This window comes from Cannabis sativa, chromosome 4, assembly GCF_029168945.1.
Source record: "Cannabis sativa cultivar Pink pepper isolate KNU-18-1 chromosome 4, ASM2916894v1, whole genome shotgun sequence".
NCBI lineage: Eukaryota > Viridiplantae > Streptophyta > Magnoliopsida > Rosales > Cannabaceae > Cannabis > Cannabis sativa.
Window position 1 is genome coordinate 70,596,974 of NC_083604.1, and position 18,605 is coordinate 70,615,578.

The 18,605-nt window shown below is 30.4% G+C and overlaps 2 protein-coding genes across 8 annotated transcripts; both read left to right on the forward strand.

The window, feature by feature from the left end:
• Nucleotides 1-508: 508 nt before the first annotated feature.
• Nucleotides 509-15,843, forward strand: LOC115712965 (serine carboxypeptidase-like 2). Of its 6 annotated transcripts, XM_061114416.1 has the most exons (15): nucleotides 513-738; nucleotides 838-983; nucleotides 1,063-1,139; nucleotides 1,229-1,351; nucleotides 1,912-2,014; nucleotides 2,094-2,131; nucleotides 2,219-2,320; nucleotides 2,863-2,949; nucleotides 4,731-4,913; nucleotides 5,023-5,094; nucleotides 5,225-5,343; nucleotides 5,467-5,580; nucleotides 5,683-5,731; nucleotides 13,249-13,307; nucleotides 15,441-15,697. In XM_061114416.1, the coding sequence occupies exons 1-15, from the start codon at nucleotides 608-610 to the stop codon at nucleotides 15,586-15,588; spliced, it is 1,551 nt and encodes a 516-aa protein (XP_060970399.1). In that variant the 5' UTR covers nucleotides 513-607; the 3' UTR covers nucleotides 15,589-15,697. The 6 variants fall into 6 exon arrangements, with proteins under 6 accessions (XP_060970402.1, XP_060970401.1, XP_060970400.1 ...); XM_061114419.1 differs by lacking the exon at nucleotides 1,229-1,351 and having other exon boundaries at nucleotides 509-738; nucleotides 15,441-15,699; XM_061114418.1 differs by lacking the exon at nucleotides 15,441-15,697 and having other exon boundaries at nucleotides 509-738; nucleotides 13,249-13,433.
• Nucleotides 15,844-16,635: 792 nt separating this feature from the next.
• LOC115712967 (uncharacterized) lies at nucleotides 16,636-18,097 on the forward strand. Of its 2 annotated transcripts, none has more exons than XM_030641408.2 (4): nucleotides 16,636-17,023; nucleotides 17,118-17,184; nucleotides 17,274-17,528; nucleotides 17,636-18,097. In XM_030641408.2, exons 1-4 carry the CDS (start codon nucleotides 16,892-16,894, stop codon nucleotides 17,752-17,754), a joined length of 573 nt encoding a protein of 190 aa, XP_030497268.2. In that variant the 5' UTR covers nucleotides 16,636-16,891; the 3' UTR covers nucleotides 17,755-18,097. The 2 variants fall into 2 exon arrangements, with proteins under 2 accessions (XP_030497268.2, XP_030497269.2); XM_030641409.2 differs by having other exon boundaries at nucleotides 16,865-17,023; nucleotides 17,118-17,160.
• The last annotated feature ends 508 nt before the right edge of the window (nucleotides 18,098-18,605 follow it).

Consider the following 18,605-nt stretch of genomic DNA (forward strand, 5'->3'; position numbering starts at 1 on the left):
TAAAAAATCACTGAAACAGTAAAATTGAATGAAATTAGACAAAAGTCCTTAAATTTAACAATCTCAATAGTTCAGGGGGAATTTCTAACGGACAAAAAAGTTCAAGGGGCACGATTTAGTACATGTCAAAATTCGGGGAGAAAAAATTACTAATTAGCCTATATTAATATATTCTATATATAATTTATGAGTGAGAGTGATGACGGGCCTCTAAACATATATATTTTGAATAAGAGAAATATTAAAGGGTACCAGTAGCTAGTGCTTAGCACTCTCCTATATGTTAATATTGTTATTAGTCTAATTAAGAATGATGTTTTATATAATTTAATATAATAACTAGTAAGTATTGCTAGTCAATCATAACGTAACATATCGAGAAGATGATAGTCACCACTACTACCTAATATAAATGTTCTTTCAACAATGACCGATTATTATACATTGGATATCCCAATACTTCTCTAAAATAATATTTTGTAAGAGACCACGTGGTTTAATTTATGTCCGTAAAATAATATTTTGCTTATCCCAATGCGTCTCTAAAATAAAAGGGTCGACTTTGAATACAGTTAGAGACTAATTATTGTCATGGTACTGTGAAAAAATGTTGAAGGTGCATTTTCTTCTGGTTATTTTGTTGTTGTTGTTTTACTCAAATCCAGTGATTCCTTCCACCAACATTGTCAAAACCCTCCCAGGATTTTCTGGTTCTCTTCCCTTCAAACTTCAAACTGGGTAAGTTTTGACTTGACATTTATGATTCGCACACTAAGTTAAGTTGGGTCCTTGGTACGTAAACAGCTCACCTTAGTTTCTTATCTTCTTCGTTTGCAGATATATTAGAGTAGATGAAAAAGAAGATGTTAATTATTTTTATTACTTTATTGAATCTGAGAGAAATCCAAGAGATAATCCTCTTATGCTCTGGTTAAGTGGAGGCCCTGGTTGCTCTGTTCTCTCTGGACTTGCCTTTGAGATAGGTTCTTTCAAATTTAATTACAGTACTTAAATAATTTTTTGGTTAGAATAATGCTTCGAATTTTGTTTTTTCTTGTGTAGGCCCTTTAAAGTTTAAGAATGTTGAGTACAATGGAAGTTTACCAGCATTGGAACTGAATCCGTACTCATGGACAAAGGTAGGCATATTTATTATATAAGTGTATGTATATAAATATAAATGTAATTGATCTGATCCTTGTGTAACAATTGTGATGAGACTTCATAGGTGGCCAGTATAATATTTCTAGATGCACCAGTTGGTACTGGATTCTCCTATTCAAAGAGCCTTGAAGGGTCTCAAACTGGTGACTTTGTCTATGCTAATAGATGCCATAATTTTATGAGAAAGGTTGATAAATAAGAGTTTGGTGCATTAATTCAAGTATTTAAAATACCAAAATGTGGTGTTTGGTTTGATGGAATGTAATAGTAATAGTAATGTAATGGAATAAGAATGGTAATAGAAATTGATTATAATGTTTGGTTTGTAGTTAAAATTAATATTGTAATCAAAATTATTATGTTTAATTTGGTATAAGAATGTAATAGAATAAAATGTGTGTTGACTAAAATGACCTTATTGCTTTTATTATAAAATTATAAAATATTAAAAAAAAAAAAAAAGGCAATATAGACTTTGACTCTTTTTTACTATATAATATTATTTTTTTTCTTTGTATTGGAGTGTAATTGTAATGAGAATCACATTGGTTTTGATATGTAATCATCATTATGTAATAAGCATTACATTGTAATAGATTACAAAAGTTAAAAAAAAAAATACAATGCAATGGACCTATTTTATTACTATTACTATTACCATTACAATGAACCAAACATCACAATAATGTTATCTGTAAATCTGAACTTTGTTACATTATATTTATATGGTTATCTTTTGGTATGCAGTGGTTTCTTGCTCACCCTAAGTTCAACACAAACTCATTTTATTTAGGCGGGGACTCATTTTCTGGCAAGATCATCCCAATCATTGCTGAACAAATTGCTCAGAGTAAATGACATATAAAATTGTAAAAACAAAAGCCTAATAAAGTTGTGAAACAAATTACCAAGTTAGGTAAATTTTGCAGGTGTTGAAGCCAACAACATACCAAAAATTAACTTCAAGGTACTTTTTTAGGAAGAAAAAAACACTAGTTCTTTTCTTGGGATTAAAATCATAGCTAATATCTATGAACAATTTCTCAATCTTCAGGGTTATTTGCTTGGGAATCCAATCACGGATTCAAAAATTGAAGACAATTACAAAGTTAAATTTGCTCACCAATTGGGTCTTGTATCCGATGAGCTCTACCAGGTTATACTAAAGATTTTTCTTTTATTGTAATGAATCATGACTGTTAGAATAGAAAATGATTAAGCAACAAGTTGTTACTATTGCTGGTTTGTTATTTTCTCAGCTGTCTACATCTTGAGTTAGTTAGAAGTTGTTAGGAGTTAGTTAAAGTTTTTCTTCAACTTCTCTCTATATTAGTTCTCCATATATAAATGTCAAGATCAAGCCAACTGTATTCAGCGGAGCATTATTTCTCATCCTTCATCTTCATCTCTCTCTCTCACCTCCATTATTTCTTTCTTGCTCAAGTAAATTTATTCAATAAACTAATTTTTAACTTAGTTAAAAATTTGTGGCCAAAATCATAACTATTTTATCTCAAAAAAAATTATAGTTTAAATTATTAATTAGTTACAAAAAAAATTACAATTTTATTGTGACTCTAAAGACTAACTTGTAACTAATTAAATTTCTATTATAATTTATTTTTGTGACACAAGAAGTTTATATAAGACCTAACCTACATTCTTAAATCCAAGTTTGGTTGATTGATTGATTCTCAGTCATTGAAGAAGACTTGCAAAGGACACTACATAGGACAACACAGTAATGATACACTTTGCGCAAAGAATCTTGAAGCTTACTCAATGGTATGAAGATTTTTTCTAATTTTTTTTTTTTTATATGGAAGTATAATTTTATAAGACGTATTATCATTTTTTGATAAATTTTAAATAATTAACATTCTTCGTGTGTTTCAAAAAAAAAAAATTCTTCGTGTAAACATTCAATTTCACTGATAAAACAAGTTTTAAACATTTTTTTTTTGTTGCTTTTTGGTCTAAATTTATAAAAGAATTTAATAACTACATTGTAGATAGTTATATATACTATATTATTATTACATAGGTAACGTATATATTTAGTTTTATTTTAAGTTTAGTATTTTGATTTTTAAATGTCATATATGAGTTAGAAGTAAATGATGTTTAATGTAAAGTGCTAAGAGAAGAAAACATAATAGTATTCTGAAAAAAAAAAAAAGATTAAGTAAAATATTGTGTAAAATTTAATTAAATACAAAATATTAATTAAATATACTGTAAACGCAATAACAACTTATATATAAAATTGAAAGTAAAATAATGTATAGTAAAGTTTTAATGATTGATAAAAGAAAACTATAGTGTGAAGTTTTGATAATTAGAAGAAAACATTCAAAATGTTTTGAAAATTAAAAAAACAAATTGTATGATGTTTTGAAAATTAAATGGAAAGACTACATAAAATTTAAAGAGAAGATACTTAACGAAAAATTAATAGAAAACATTATTGAAGACACTTTTAATTTCTTATCACTTAAACGGATAGAACAGTAAAATATTTTCACGCTCTTCATATTTTATCTTTTTTGAATGGGCATATAATTGAATTGTATTTTTAGTTGTAATTTTTAGATTTGAATAATTCTTGCAGCGAAAATTTAAATAATTGTATTTCCTTTTTACAATACATATACCTGTAAGAAAATAAAAATGAAATAAATCAAAAACCAATTAAAATAATGTGATTAAAAATTATATATTATGACCAACAAATTAAAATTAATTCTGTAATTGAGAAACCTAAAAGTGAATTCAAAACCAATAAAAAAACACACATTCTAATATTGCATTTCTCTCACTCCCATTTATTGAGGAGAAGCGTCAACAACCATTGACTAAAAAAACAAAGTACTCATGTAGCAAATTTCAGGTTGAACCAACCTTGGCACTAGTTAGCAAGGAACCCATATCTAAAGAGATTAACTGCATAATTTGACAAAATCGATTATTTGAAGTTTCTTAACCTTCCATTGGAAATATAAAGATGACTAAAAATATTGGAAATATCATCAAGAGTCCAAGAAAACATAATCTGAGTGAATCGATAATATGAAGTTTCTCAACCTATCATCATCTCTTTTAACTTTTATTACATAATCGTTAACAACTAACTACAATTAGCATTTTTAACTTTAACTAATAAAGTATTTTAACAGTAATGGCAAAATCTGTTAGGTGACATGTGATTGAAGGAAATGAAATGGATTGAAGGGAATGAATTATAATAGAATAGCAAGGAAATAATTTTATTTTATTTATTTTTTGTTTAATTTTATTTTATTTTAACTCTTTTTTTTTAAAAAAAAATTTTGGGTTGCTATAGTCGTTGTTCCGGTAATTTTTATACGGGTTTTTATGTGAATTTTGGTTACAATTTAAATTATTCCGTTGATTGTTATATGAGTTTCTTGTGAATTTTTGTAAAAATGCAAAAGAAATATATATATATTTTTTAAAATATAAAAATATTTCTATATATCTTTATTTAGTTATAGTTCAACTTCATATATCTTTCAGAGAATAACCATTTTTTGATTATTTTGTAGTGCATTGAAAATATAAATCTTCCACATATCTTGGAGTCCAATTGCTCAACTTTTCTTAATAATGATAAGTTGCATAGCCAAAGATCACTCTTAGAAAAGTCACTCAAACCAAATTTGATTCAACTAGGCCTTAATATCAAGAATCTACCTCCACCCCCTGAAGCTTCCAAATTTGGATGTTGGGTAAACTCTCTTATGCTACCTTTCAATCCATTTTTCTAATTAAAAAAATTCTTGTTAGATACATATATATGTGTATATAGTCGTTTCTAATTAACAAAGATGGTTTCAGACTTATAAAAATCTACTAGTGTATTATTGGGCAAATGACAAGACTGTTCAAGAGGCACTCCATATTCAGAAAGTAAGAAATTATTCTTATTATATATAAATAATGAGAGAATAATAAAATGCCATTAAAATATATGCTGTCGGTTTAGATTAATATATATATAGTGGTTAATTTCTTTGGTTTTGATTGTGAAAATGGATAGGAAACGATACAGATATGGATAAGATGCAATCGGTCATTACCTTACGCAAAAGATGTGGATAGTGTTGTTAGTTATCATAAGCAACTCAACTCAAGAGGTTATAGAGCTCTAATATACAGGTACTCTAATAATAAATGATCTAACTAATTAGACATTTATATAAAATAGTGACATTATAAATTTTTATTTTGAATATAGAAAATGTGGGTTAATATTATATTATATGTTAATATGATATGCAGTGGAGATCATGACATGGTGGTCCCCTACCTTGGAACCCTGGCATGGATCAAATCTATGAATCTTTCTATTGTTGATAGATGGAGACCTTGGTTGGTTGATAATCAAGTTGCTGGGTAAAATCATCTAAACTTAAGACTCATATATATATAAATATATATAATTATATTTGTATGTAATTAGTCCTTAATCAAATACTAACATTAATGTGTATGCAGATATGTGACAGAATATTCAAAAGGTTTATTTACATTCACTACTATCAAGGTAAGATTATAATTATTATAATTAAAAGTTAGGTACAATAGTACTAAGTATATGATAATCGAGTATTGTTATTGGACAATAATAGTGCTTAGTATTTTTTTATAGATGACGCCTCACAATTGGTTTAGAGATATTCTTTAAAAGTTATTTTTTAAAGTTATATGAGACTCGCTACTGAATTAATAGTAGTATGACACTAATGAATGTGCTAGGTACCAGTGGTATCTTTTAGCAATTCACATGATGACTTACAAAAAAATGCTAATGGTGTCTAACATTCTTATGAGATGTAATATTGATATTAGTATAATTTAATATTAGATTTCATACATTTTATTTTATTGAAGATTATAGAGAATCGCTAACAAATCTTAAAATAATATATTATAGAAGTGTTAGACATCTTAGTGTCCCGTAACAACATTTGAATTGTTAGGAAAATATAAATCCATGAAAAGAAATTTAATAAACCAATAAAATTACAACTTATAATGCAAAAAGTTATAAGGACAAAAAAAAATTAAATAAAACGAGATAAGAACGCAAAATAGAAATAAAAGAAAGATTAGAAAGAGATAGAAGACAATACAACTCAAAAACACAAAATTACAAGGTGAAAAATAAAAGTAAAAGCAACAATAGTCTAAATAATATATGATATATAATATGGTATAAAAGAGAAGAGGAAGAAAATAAAGAACACTAAGTGTAGCAATGTGGGGGATCACTAAAAATTTGGAGAATGTTTTAACATTTTTGTCTAAAAAACTTATTTCTCCTTACTATCAAACACTTGGGATGATATAGAAATGTTCCCAGGAATCAACAAGCCTTAGATTATCTTCTATAGCTAGTGCTCTATAGATAGAGAAGAAAAAAATGTGTTGATAAAGTGAACTATAGCCCTCTATTTAGTGTTAGGAACCACAATTGAAACACACACCTAATAGCTATTACTATAGACCCATAGCTCTTTGCAATGTAGCTTACAAGTGCATCTCTAAGCTCTTGGCGCTGCGTTTGAAGCCCCTACGTACTGCCCTCCATCATTTCTCCGGCTCAGTCGGCCTTTATTCATGGGCGTTTTATTGCGGAGAATACAGCTGTGGCTAGAGAAATTGTTCATTCCATGAGAAGAAAGAAAGGAAAAAAGGGATTCATGATGATAAAGCTGGATATGAAGAAAGCGTATGATAAAATGGATTGGGGATTTATTCTTAATACGCTGAAAGGATTGGGTTTCCATCTCAATTTGGTGAAGTGGATTGAGAAGTGTATTACCATCCAACAAATGGGATTGCTTATAAATGGATCTGTTCAAGGCACAATCAAACCTACTTGTGGCCTCAGACAGGGAGACCCCTATCCCCGACCCTCTTCATTATTGCTGCGGATGTTCTATCTAGATTAATAACTACAAGAATGATCGAGGGGCAGATTCAAGGTATCCAGAGATGGCCCGGCAATTACATATCTGATGTTCGCTGACGATGTAATATTATTCGGGAAAGCTTCAGTCAAGGAAGCAAAAAGTTTCCTTCGGTGCCTTGAAGATTATTGCTCTTGGTCGGGACAAGCGGTTAACTACCAAAAGTAAACAGTGTTTTTCTCTAAGGGAGTTTCCTCGGGGCTTGCGGGGGAGATTTCGGGGATTCTCAACATGAAAAGAATGAAGAATGATGCAACTTACCTAGGCCTTCCTCTCTTCAGATCCCTAAACCGGTCAAGAGATCTTCGATTCCTGGTTGATAGGGCTTTGCAAAGGGTTATGAGTTGGAAGACAAGGCTCCTCTCAAAAGCAGGAAAAACCTGTATGATCCAATCGGTTGGATCTGATTTGGCTTCTTATGTCGCGGCTACTGAACCAATTCCATTAAATGTTGCAAGGAAAGTAGATAAATGTCTCCGAGATTTCTGGTGGGGAGACAGTAGTGAGAAGTGTAAATTGCATCTACTTGCGTGGGACTCTTTATGCCAGCCAAAACTCAGAGGAGGTCTGGGATTTAGAAGTGTTGAAATGGTGAACAAGGCTTTCATGACTAAATGGGCTTGGAAAGCTTTGACTGATAATACCAGTACGTGGAGTAAGGTGGTACAAGATAAGTACTTAAAGGGAAGAAACTTCCTGAATCTTGAAAAACAAGGAGGAGAATCGGGGATGTGGAAAGCTATCTTGGACTCCAGGGGAGTGCTTGAGAAAGGTATTTGTAGAAAAATTGGGAATGGGGAATCAACTTCTATTTGGTTTGATCCTTGGGTTCCTGCCGTGAACCGAACCCCCATTCCTCAGAAGGATGTCTCACATGGAGTGGCATGGGTTCATCAATTCTTAAATCCGAATAATTCTTGGAATGTTCGAATGGTGAAAGAGTGGTTCGAAAGAGAAGAGGCTCAAACTATCTTGAATATTGATCTTCCTAATGACAAGATTGACGACTCATGGATGTGGTTGGGCGAACATAATGGGATGTTTTTTATTAAATCTGCCTATCGGATGATCAAGGGCCACGATCCGAATTATGAGGAAGGTGTTTGGAAACTCATTTGGAGTTCTCCAATTCACTCTCGGCTGAAGTTCTTATGGTGGCAGGTATGTCGGGATATCCTTCCCACGAAAGGTAGATTGGCTACTATTCTGCAGGATATTCAAGATACGTGTCCTCTGTGTAAGGAAGCCTCTGAGACTACCTTCCATCTCTTCTGGACCTGTAGCTTCGCCAAAGCTATTTGGTTCAGTATTGGGTGGGGGATCCGCACTGAGAATTACAGATCGCAGGACTGGAAGATGTGGTTTGACTGGTTTAGGCATGACTATAATCGTCCACCGAATGTCCCATTTATTGACTGGATGGTCACAACCTTATGCATTTTTGAAGTGATCTGGAGCGAGAGAAATAGACGGGTCCATAATGAAAGCGTTAATGACCTTCCTGGTATTATGAGACTGGTTAGATTTAAAATCAAAGATCATATGCTGGTCCCCAATCACAGGGTATCTGAAGTTGTGTCTTGGGCGCCCCCTCCACAGTCCTGGGTCACCTGTAATACTGATGTTGCAGTCTCCTCGAATGGCAGCATGCTATCAGCTGTAATCCGCAACGATCGAGGAAAGATCATCTCAATCACCACCTGAGAAGTGCTATTCTCTGATCCACTAACTGCTGAAGCTAATGCTGTGTGTTTGGCAGCAGAGGTGGCTCGGGATTCAGGTATTCAACGAATTCTATTCCTCTGTGATAATCTGTGTGTGGCCAATTCGTTTGCAGCCTCGGCTCATTGCAAAGGGGACTTCAGAATCCAAGCGGCTGAGATTCGGTTCAAAGATTGTTGTTCTAAGTTCGAGGAATGGGAAATCGCGCACATTTCTCGGTTGTGCAACCACATGGCGCACAACATTGCAAAGTGGGCAATGATGCATCAAAAAACCGGGAAAATTGGAATCGAAGATATCCATGGAAGTGTGTTGGATGACTTCAATGATTGGGACCCGGGACCTGTAATCTCTTTGTAATTTGTTTTCTGGTGTTTTTTTTTTTTTACTCTGTTCTTTGTTTGGTTGGGGACTTGTCCTATTTTCTGTTGTTCTTTTTACTCTGGTTGTATTTTCCCTGTTGTTTGTTTTTGAACTCGGCAAACTTTTGCCTTTTAATGAAAGGGTGTTCTTGAACACCCCCCACTTCATCAAAAAAAAAAAACCCTAAATAGGGCAGTAAATGGGATGAGATACATTGGCACAGAAACATTCCCATTAAATTCTCAACATTCAGTAACGTCTTCGGAACTCTGGAGCTAACATCTCTAGGACCTAACACTCTGGGACTCTAAAACTTGGAGATTCTAAGATCAACTTGTCGCTAGACACTAAGTTGGTCGCCCAGGTTGGCTTGTCTCCAAGCCAAGTTGTTCCCAAAATAACTTATAAGCTAGTCCTAGACTAATTTTTCACCAGGCCAAGATGGTCCCAGACTAGCTTAATTATCTAATACTTACTCGCCAATGCCAGTGCCTAGCTTAAGGCCACTACAAAAAAAAAACTACATTTAGTGATAACATTTAAGTCATAACATAAATTTTTTGTAATACTAAATGTGATTTTTAGTCGTAATAAAAAATTATTTGTGACTAAAATATAGTTTTTAAATACAAGTTATCACTAGTTTAATTTTGGTGACAATAAGTACTGTGACTAAAAACACATTTAATCACAACAAATTGTAATTTTTGTGACTAATACTTTTAGTCATTGACATTGTAGTTACAACATAAAAATGATAATTTATAATTAGTCACATGTTTTTTATTTTTAGTCACAAGTTCTGTCGTGACTAAAAGTAAGATTCTTTGTAGTGAGTTTCTCGCCAAGTTAGTCACTCGGGACCTTCTTGCCCAATTGGTTGCCCAAGACCTTCTCGGAAATTTCTTTATGAACCAACTCTTTCATCAATGTTTCAAACTTCATACCAATGTTCAAAACTTCATTTAAATGATATAAATAAGTTCCAAACATTTTCCAATAGCTATAAACTCTAACATTTCTATTTTGAGATTTCTAACTCTTCATAAATTAGTTATCACTATTACAAAATTGGACTTTAGAGGCGGTTTTTAAGGGGTTTTGGCGTCGGTTTTGGCGAAATTCGCTACGAAACTGACATTTGTTGATGACGCTATAGGGTTTAAAACAACCGACGCCAAAGGGTCCCTATGGCGTCGGTTTTTTCATAACAACCGACGCCAAAGGGTACCTATGGCGTCAGTTATTATGAAAAAATTGACGCCATAGGAACCCTTTGGCGTCGGTTCTTATGAAAAAACCGACGCCATAGGGTCTTGGTATTTACTAGCTTTACAATTTCGTCTTTTAGCATAATTTATATAAATATATATTATTTTATTGTTAATATAATTAAATTAAGTATAAATTATATACAATAAGCATAAATAAAAATTAAATTGAAAAATTAAATAAATACACATTTACATTAATCTAAGTGTTTGTATATTAGCTATCTTTTTATTAATATTTTATATTTGACATTATGTGTTTGTATTTTTGTAGTATATTAGTATATTTTTTATAATTTTTTTAAGTTATATTTTGTATAATAATTAGTATATTAAATAATAAATAATGTGTAATATTTTTTAATTTTTATGTAATTTCATATTTTTATATATTTAAATTTTTCAATACCAATAAAATAAAACAATAATTTAAGGACCAAAATAAATAGAAAAAATTAGAGAAAGGGCTAAACTTTGCATGAATTTTTTTGAAAACTTTGAATATTAATAACTTTTGATCCGATTATCCATTTGAGACGATTATTTTTTTTTAACTTGGGTATTTTTTCGCGTTCTACGCATCCCAAACAGCCTATGGCGATTTGGCCAACTATTTTGTCCAAAAAACGATCTTTTGTATACTAAAATCATGTTATGCACCTCTTTCACCTAACTTTTGTGTTTTATTTTGCTATTTTACTTAAATAAACTAATAAAATTCTAATATTAAGTATTAGAATCAATGTTAAATAAAATTCTTTTATATCTCTTCTAATATTTAAATAAAATCATTGTAGTTAATTTATATAAAGATTGTGTTTTGGTATATTGGTAAAGACTTATTAATTTATCTTTTTGGTCACAAGTTCAAATCTCATTAGACCATTTTTTGTATATCTTTTTTTTTTAGCCTACTATATCTATCATATGTATTACATCAATATTATTCTAAAATTACTCTAAGTATTTAAGAATTATCTAAATATATATAAAAAAACATTCTTATAAAAGTAAGTTAAAGAAAGCATACCTTATACTAAAAATTATGTACTTGACTTCCGATAAAGTGACTTCCGATAAAATCCTAACAACCAAGTTTAAGAGAAAAAAAAATCAAATATTATCCTAATTCTACCGAAATTTCGGCAGCATAACGGTTATAATTGAACATTTCCAAAAAATTCAAACCTATTAATAACAACAAAACACAATTCAAAACAATATAAAATAATCACAACAACATTTAGCAATATAAAAGTTTACCACCCATCCGACTGCAGTATATGTACTCACAGAACCTACTTCACTACGGATGAATATTTAAGATATTCAAACTCTACTAAGCATTCATAATTATTATAATAAAAGTTAGTAAATGTATACCTCGAGCTACCTTGAAACCGATCAACACCAAATAAGTCGGATCCTTGCAAATTGACCTCACAACCTACAACGTAAAGAAATACTACAAAATTACCAATTTTTTTATTTAGCTACTTACTACTTATATAAATTATGGGTAACTAGTTAGTAATAAAAATACATGAATATGAATAAAAATTAGTAACTTGCTAAATAGTTGTAACTAACTATTTACTAGTTACTAAAAAAAATAAAAACACATGAATAAAATTGAAAATAGAAAAAAAAAAAATTAATACAAAATATAGATAATTTCTAAATTTTTGTTTCTAAACTAATTTTATAGAAATTAATTTCTAAACTTTTATTTTTAATACTCTCCTATCTCATTCTCATCATAATATTTAATTAACAAAACTATTAGTTTAAACTTTAAAATACTCAATATATACATATACAATAAATAAAATACTCTCCTATATCACATTTCTCATTCACAATATATATACACACAATACATATTCAATACAACACAAAATACATACATATATACTCTCCTATATCACATTTTTCATTCACAATATATATACACACAATACATTTCTCATTCACAATATATATACACACAATACATATTCAATACAACATAGTACATATTTAATAATATAGAAAAACCCTAAAAAATTTATAAAATAAAAAATAAAGCAATTTACATTACAAAAATTAGTAGAAATCAGATTTATACCTTAATAGACGTCGAGATACAATGTTTTCTCCTCTAAAAACGGTGGCCGGAGGTATAACCACCACAACCACTACCTCTACCTTCGGTTTACCCTAAAAAATAAGGGAAAATGTGATCTTTTCAGGTATATAGTTTTAAGTATGAAAAATAGAAGATTTAGAAACAAAAATGAGCTAAAATGGTGAAATGGGGGTGATTTTTCGTGGTGGTTGGCGGAGAGGGTTTGGGGTTTCTCTGATTTGGGGATTTCTAGGCTGGCTGGTCGAATGAGGAAGACGAAGTGTTGAGCTAGGGTTATAAACCCTTTTGGCGTCGGTTATTTGGAAATAACTGACGCCATAGGGTGTGCCCCCCTATGGCGTCGGTTATTTCCAAATAACCGACGCCAAAAGTGGCGTCAAATTCCCTTCTAAAAATTTTCAACCTTATGACGTCGTTTATTAATTATTATGCTGAAAAAAGCGACTCTAAAGGCTTGTTTTGTAGTAGTGTATGTATATAATTATACTATATATCATATAATATAAACTCGAACATATGATCTATCAAATTTAATTTTATATATATTATATTATTTATTAAATAACAAATAGTATAACCTTTTCATTGTTTTCGTTTGGAGCAGGGAGGAGGTCATACAGCTCCAGAGTTCAATCCCAAAGAATGCTTTGCTATGTTCGAGAGGTGGATTTCTCAACAACCTCTCTAATCTCTAATCTTATAAGCAACTTACTATTTGTAGATACCCATATTTGTGTGTATGTTAGAATTCTTCAATACATATGATATACAATACTATGATTAAACAAATACTGGGTGAAAACTCGTGTTACGCATGGACAAAGCCCTAAAAAAAGTTAGGGCAAGCAATCGCTCCTCTAAAAAAAATTAAAAAATATAGACATATATTTTAATTAATTACAAGATATATTTTTAAATTAAAATAAATAATTAATAACTAAATTCTTTTCAAGTTTAATTGTTAAGCTATATGTCAAATCGCTAAAAATTTAAATTAAAATAATAATAAAATTTAAATATAATACATATTATTATAATTTTATAATTAAAATTATTAAAAAATATAAAACTATAACTAATATTTTGAGTATTTAATTTTATAAAAATAATTAAAACTATACAAAAAAATATATATAATTTAGTATTTATCTCATTAATTATATAAAAATAAAACATGAATTGGAGTGTGTATAAAATAATGGACTTGTCTATTTAAGAAAACTATGAGTCGGTCCGAGTAAAGTACAACAAAAATCAGAGCAAGGACATGAAAATACTAAGTATATCTGTCCCTGCTTTAACCGTGTAATTACGTATTATGTTTTTTAAAAATTTACACCTATATTGGTTTTCTTATTTTTTTTATATAATTATACTATTATATGCTGAAATTTACTTTTTTACTACCCGTTTATACATTGTATATTGTTTTTTTTTTAAAAAAAAAAATAGGCAACAGTTCACATGATCTCTTTCTTCCCAATAAAATATATTTGTGTTTATATATATATTCCTCTTGAAAACATATATGTGTATATATATATAAAGTTTGTTATGGTTTATGTCCATGAGTGTGGAAGATAGAGATCTCATTTTTTATTTTTCTATGTTTAAGGAAGAAAAAAATAAGTTAGAGCAGTAAAAATGTAATTTTTATCGTGTGGCAGTGTAAATGTAAATTATTACCTAAATTTAATAATTTTGTAGATGTCTCTATTTTTTAATGGCATGGTACAATATGACTCATATTTTGAAAGCACAAAAAAATAGGGATAAATTGAAAAATATATCTTTTTTATATTTATTATATTATATTTTATTAACAAATACCTATTTTTATGAGTGGGTTGCCCAATATATTTTTATTCTCTACTTAGTATATAATTTACATTAACATAATGAGTCTAATAGGGATATCATCTATAAAAGGGTATATTTTAAAAAATATAAAAATAAAAATAAAAATTAAAACAAGTAAAGTAAAGTAAAATGGGTATATAATATAGGGTGATTCTACAATGTACCCCTTAAAAGGGATGTACTAATGCACCCTTGACTTGTTTCGACATTTAGAAAAAAAATTTAGTCTAATTTTTTTCATATTCATGTACGTTATAGCTATTTAAGATAACCTACAAAATTTGGAGAAATTCAGAATAATTTACAATATAGAAAATAATGTTCAAACAATCTATTTTACACGCGTATAAAATAAAATAGTCACGCGTGCAATACACTGTTTGAACGTATTTTTCAGCGTGTTAAATTTTTCTAAATTTCTTAAAATTTTGCAGGATGTCTTAAATAACTATAACGTACATGACCATGAGAAAGAATTTAACTAAAAAATTATTTCGGGTGCTAAAATAGATAAGGGTACATCAATGTATCTATTTTAAGAGGGTACATTGTAGAATTTCCCTATAATATAATTTCCTCGAAAAATATGAATTGGGTCAAGTACTCCAGAATTCACATAATTATGTAGAAATTACATTGTATATCCACTTTATTTTATTTGTTTTAATTTTTACCTTTATTTTTATATTCTTTAAAATATACTCACTTTTATAAATGATGTTCCTATTATATCTCTTATATTAATATAAATCATTTGTTACATTTAAGTAGATGGCAAAAATATATTAGAATTATTACATAGAAAATATAAATTGACATTTTATTTACAAAAATACATTCTTAAGGTAAAGTCAACATTTATACCTTTTATGTAATTCTAATTACCAAAATACCACTTACACTATCATCACTTACACAATCAGACAATGGTTGCAGAGTGGTTGCTGCGTGGTTGCGCAGTGGTTGCATCAGACGAAGGTTTCAATCAGACGATGGTTGCATGGTGGTTGCTAAGTGGTTGGCCGAAGGTTGCATCAGACGGAGGTTTCAATCAGACAAAAGTTTCTGGGTGGTTGCTGGGTAGTTGGTCGAAGGTTGCATCAAACGAAGGTTTCAATGAGACGAAATAATTGTTAGTAAAATATTTATGCAACTATAATGCAACTGTAATGCAACTGTTGTGAAACATTAAAAATCAAAACAGTGTTTTCACGTACATAACTCTATCTACATGTCTTTTTATATTTAATATGAACAAATTTATCATTAGAAATTCAGAAAACAACAAAATACACCAGGATATATATTTTACTATAGTATTGATGTATTTTTTTTATTATACTTGAGTTGGATTGTTTGGGAAGTCCAATTTAACTTTTTGAGATCAGCCTTTCATTGATCTAAAAATTGAAGTCAAGACATTAGTTTTATGCAAATTAAACTGGATTTGCAGTTGAATTTTAGTTTCGTAGTAGTTTTTCTACATTTTTTTATGAATTCGAAACAATCTTTGTTTTGATTAATTCTGGTCGTCTTCTCAGGTGAAGTCGCCAGAATTAATGGTGGTTCTCTTTCTGATTGAATTTTCGTTTCGGTTGCATTAGGTTGATGCGTAGTTGCACGATGGTTGCGTGATAGTTGCCCAGGAAGCATAGATCCTAGGTTAAAGGTGTGTGTAAGTGGTATTTGTGTAATTTTTTTAGGTTGGATGTATATTTGTTTATTTGGCCAGCTAGAAAAACTACTACGAAACTAAAATTCAACTGCATATTTTTCTACATTTTTTTATGAATTCGAAACAATCTTTGTTTTGATTAATTCTGGTCGTCTTCTCAGGTGAAGTCGCCAGAATTAATGGTGGTTCTCTTTCTGATTGAATTTTCGTTTCGATTGCATTAGGTTGATGCGTAGTTGCACGATGGTTGCGTGATAGTTGCCCAGGAAGCATAGATCCTAGATTAAAGGTGTGTGTAAGTGGTATTTGTGTAATTTTTTTAGGTTGGATGTATATTTGTTTATTTGGCCAGCTAGAAGTATTTTTATAATATTATTATTATTTTTGATTAAAACTGAAAAAATTCCAAATATATTAGACAACTCACATAAAAATGGATAGATTTGAATGAAATATAATATAAAAGTATTTAGAATTAATGAATACAAATTCAACATATCACCGTAATTACAGCTAACTCAAAATCTCACTGTAACGACATCATCAATTAGAAGAAACTTGAACCATTTAAAAGGACATTTAAAAAAGAGAAATGAAAATATAGCAAACGACACCAACCGGAAAGTCTTGTGAGTAAAATCCAAACGACATTAACATAAGAATCTTCAACAAATGAAACGACAGAGAGAAATAGCCGAATATATATTTTGAGATGTTGTTTAATAAAAATGGTTCTTTCTTTGTCTGTGTATTACCATTACCAATGTCCCGTGAAGAGAAACGACGCAAGTTCCATGAGGCTGTCCTTAACATGCTATATCCTCTTCCTATTTCACAACAATTAGTTATCTCTCTCTTCTTCCTTATATATATATTCTTTAATTCTCTCTATTTACTTCTTCAACGTTTTAATGAATTGTGAATATTAACTTGTGCAGCCAAAAGATGATAACTCCGCGTTGCTGAACAATTTCACTGAAGGTTTTGATCCAAATCTTGTTCCAGGTCCAAAATAATGGATTAAATTCCCCAAATTAATTTCGTTGAAACTAAACGAACTCATGGTTTTTTTGAATTTTGACAAAGGTTTGCAGATGACTTGGGTGGGACTAGTTCGAAGGCTTCCTCTAGCGAGGACGACGATGATGGTGAAAACGAGCCTGGGAAGCTTACTAGAGCTCAGCGGAAGAGACTTCGGAAAAAGAATCTGAAGATCGATGCTTCTCGCCGAGGCCGAATCGTTGGGCCCCTTTTACCTCCTACAGCAGTGAACGATGAGAATTTTGGACTTGAAAAACACTCATCACCAAGTGTTCGACCAAATGCCTCTAAAACAGACGAAAAGCCTGGTAATGATTTCAATGTTTTCACGAACCCGTTTGCCAAAAGAATTCAATTATATGATCCCTTACTTGAATTCGTATATATATATACATATATATATTTGTGGGATCAGGAGGAGAGGTAAATACTTTGAACAAGAGCAAAGTAAAGCAAAGGAGAATGGCTAAGAAGCTGGGCAGAGAAAGCTCGGTAGCCTCTCATCAAAATGACAACTGTAAACAAGATCAGTAGAACTAATCCTCGAGATAAATTTTATGAATGGAGAAAAGACCTCCATTTATGTTTGAGGGAATTGGGCTATCATAAACTAGACACTGACTTAAGTTATTTACAACCATTTGTGGTAAATTAGTAATGTTTAATTGAAACTGTTCTTGTCAATGGGATAAGAGTAATTGCAAGCATCATTTATGTTGTGTGATTCTACAAGTTTGTATAGGGATTCACAGACATACATTCTGTCTTGGAAGGGGTGGAATGTTTTATGTTTTTTTAGTGTTTAACTAGTACTTGGATATCAATTCAAGAAATACAAATATGAATTTATAATATATTAGACAATTTGTGGTATAAATATTTAAATTGTTGGGTTTGTTATTATTATTATTATTAAAAGAATGTGGTGAAAACTAATGATATTTTAAGAAAAGGAGCTTTCAAAGTGGTGACTAATGGAAGGGGCATACTAGATTTAGCAAAGTGGCTGACCTTTTGACATATAATAGTGATTGAGACATTCAAAAGTCCTATTTGACAAAGAAACTATTACTATTATCTTGAAGGGGGTGGACTAACTGGCCAGGGAAAAGATAATTGGGTCTGGACAAAGGAAATTAATGGGTCATTGTCTAGGAAATCGGCTTATCTTATCCAAACTTTGCACAGGCCCCTCTTTGTGAGGTTGGCCCTCCCTCTAGAACAAGCCCTGGAACAGCAAAATCTTAAAGCGCTATAAGATCCTTTGGTGGAGCATCTTGTCTAATGCTCTTCCAATTCGATATATTCTAAATAAGAGATTCCATATTGATGATGTAGGATGTCCTATTTGTGAGGTTGAAGACAAATCTATGGAGCACTTGTTC

Coding starts and splice junctions, on each gene's coding strand:
- LOC115712965 (XM_061114416.1), top strand. CDS start 608: ATGTTGAAGGTGCATTTTCTTCTGGTTATTTTGTTGTTGTTGTTTTAC. Junction 5,095..5,224: donor AGGCACTCCATATTCAGAAA/GTAAGAAATTAT, acceptor GAAAATGGATAG/GAAACGATACAGATATGGAT. Junction 5,581..5,682: donor GTTGATAATCAAGTTGCTGG/GTAAAATCATCT, acceptor ATGTGTATGCAG/ATATGTGACAGAATATTCAA.
- LOC115712967 (XM_030641408.2), top strand. CDS start 16,892: ATGTTGTTTAATAAAAATGGTTCTTTCTTTGTCTGTGTATTACCATTA. Junction 17,024..17,117: donor TTCCTATTTCACAACAATTA/GTTATCTCTCTC, acceptor TAACTTGTGCAG/CCAAAAGATGATAACTCCGC. Junction 17,529..17,635: donor TAAAACAGACGAAAAGCCTG/GTAATGATTTCA, acceptor TTGTGGGATCAG/GAGGAGAGGTAAATACTTTG.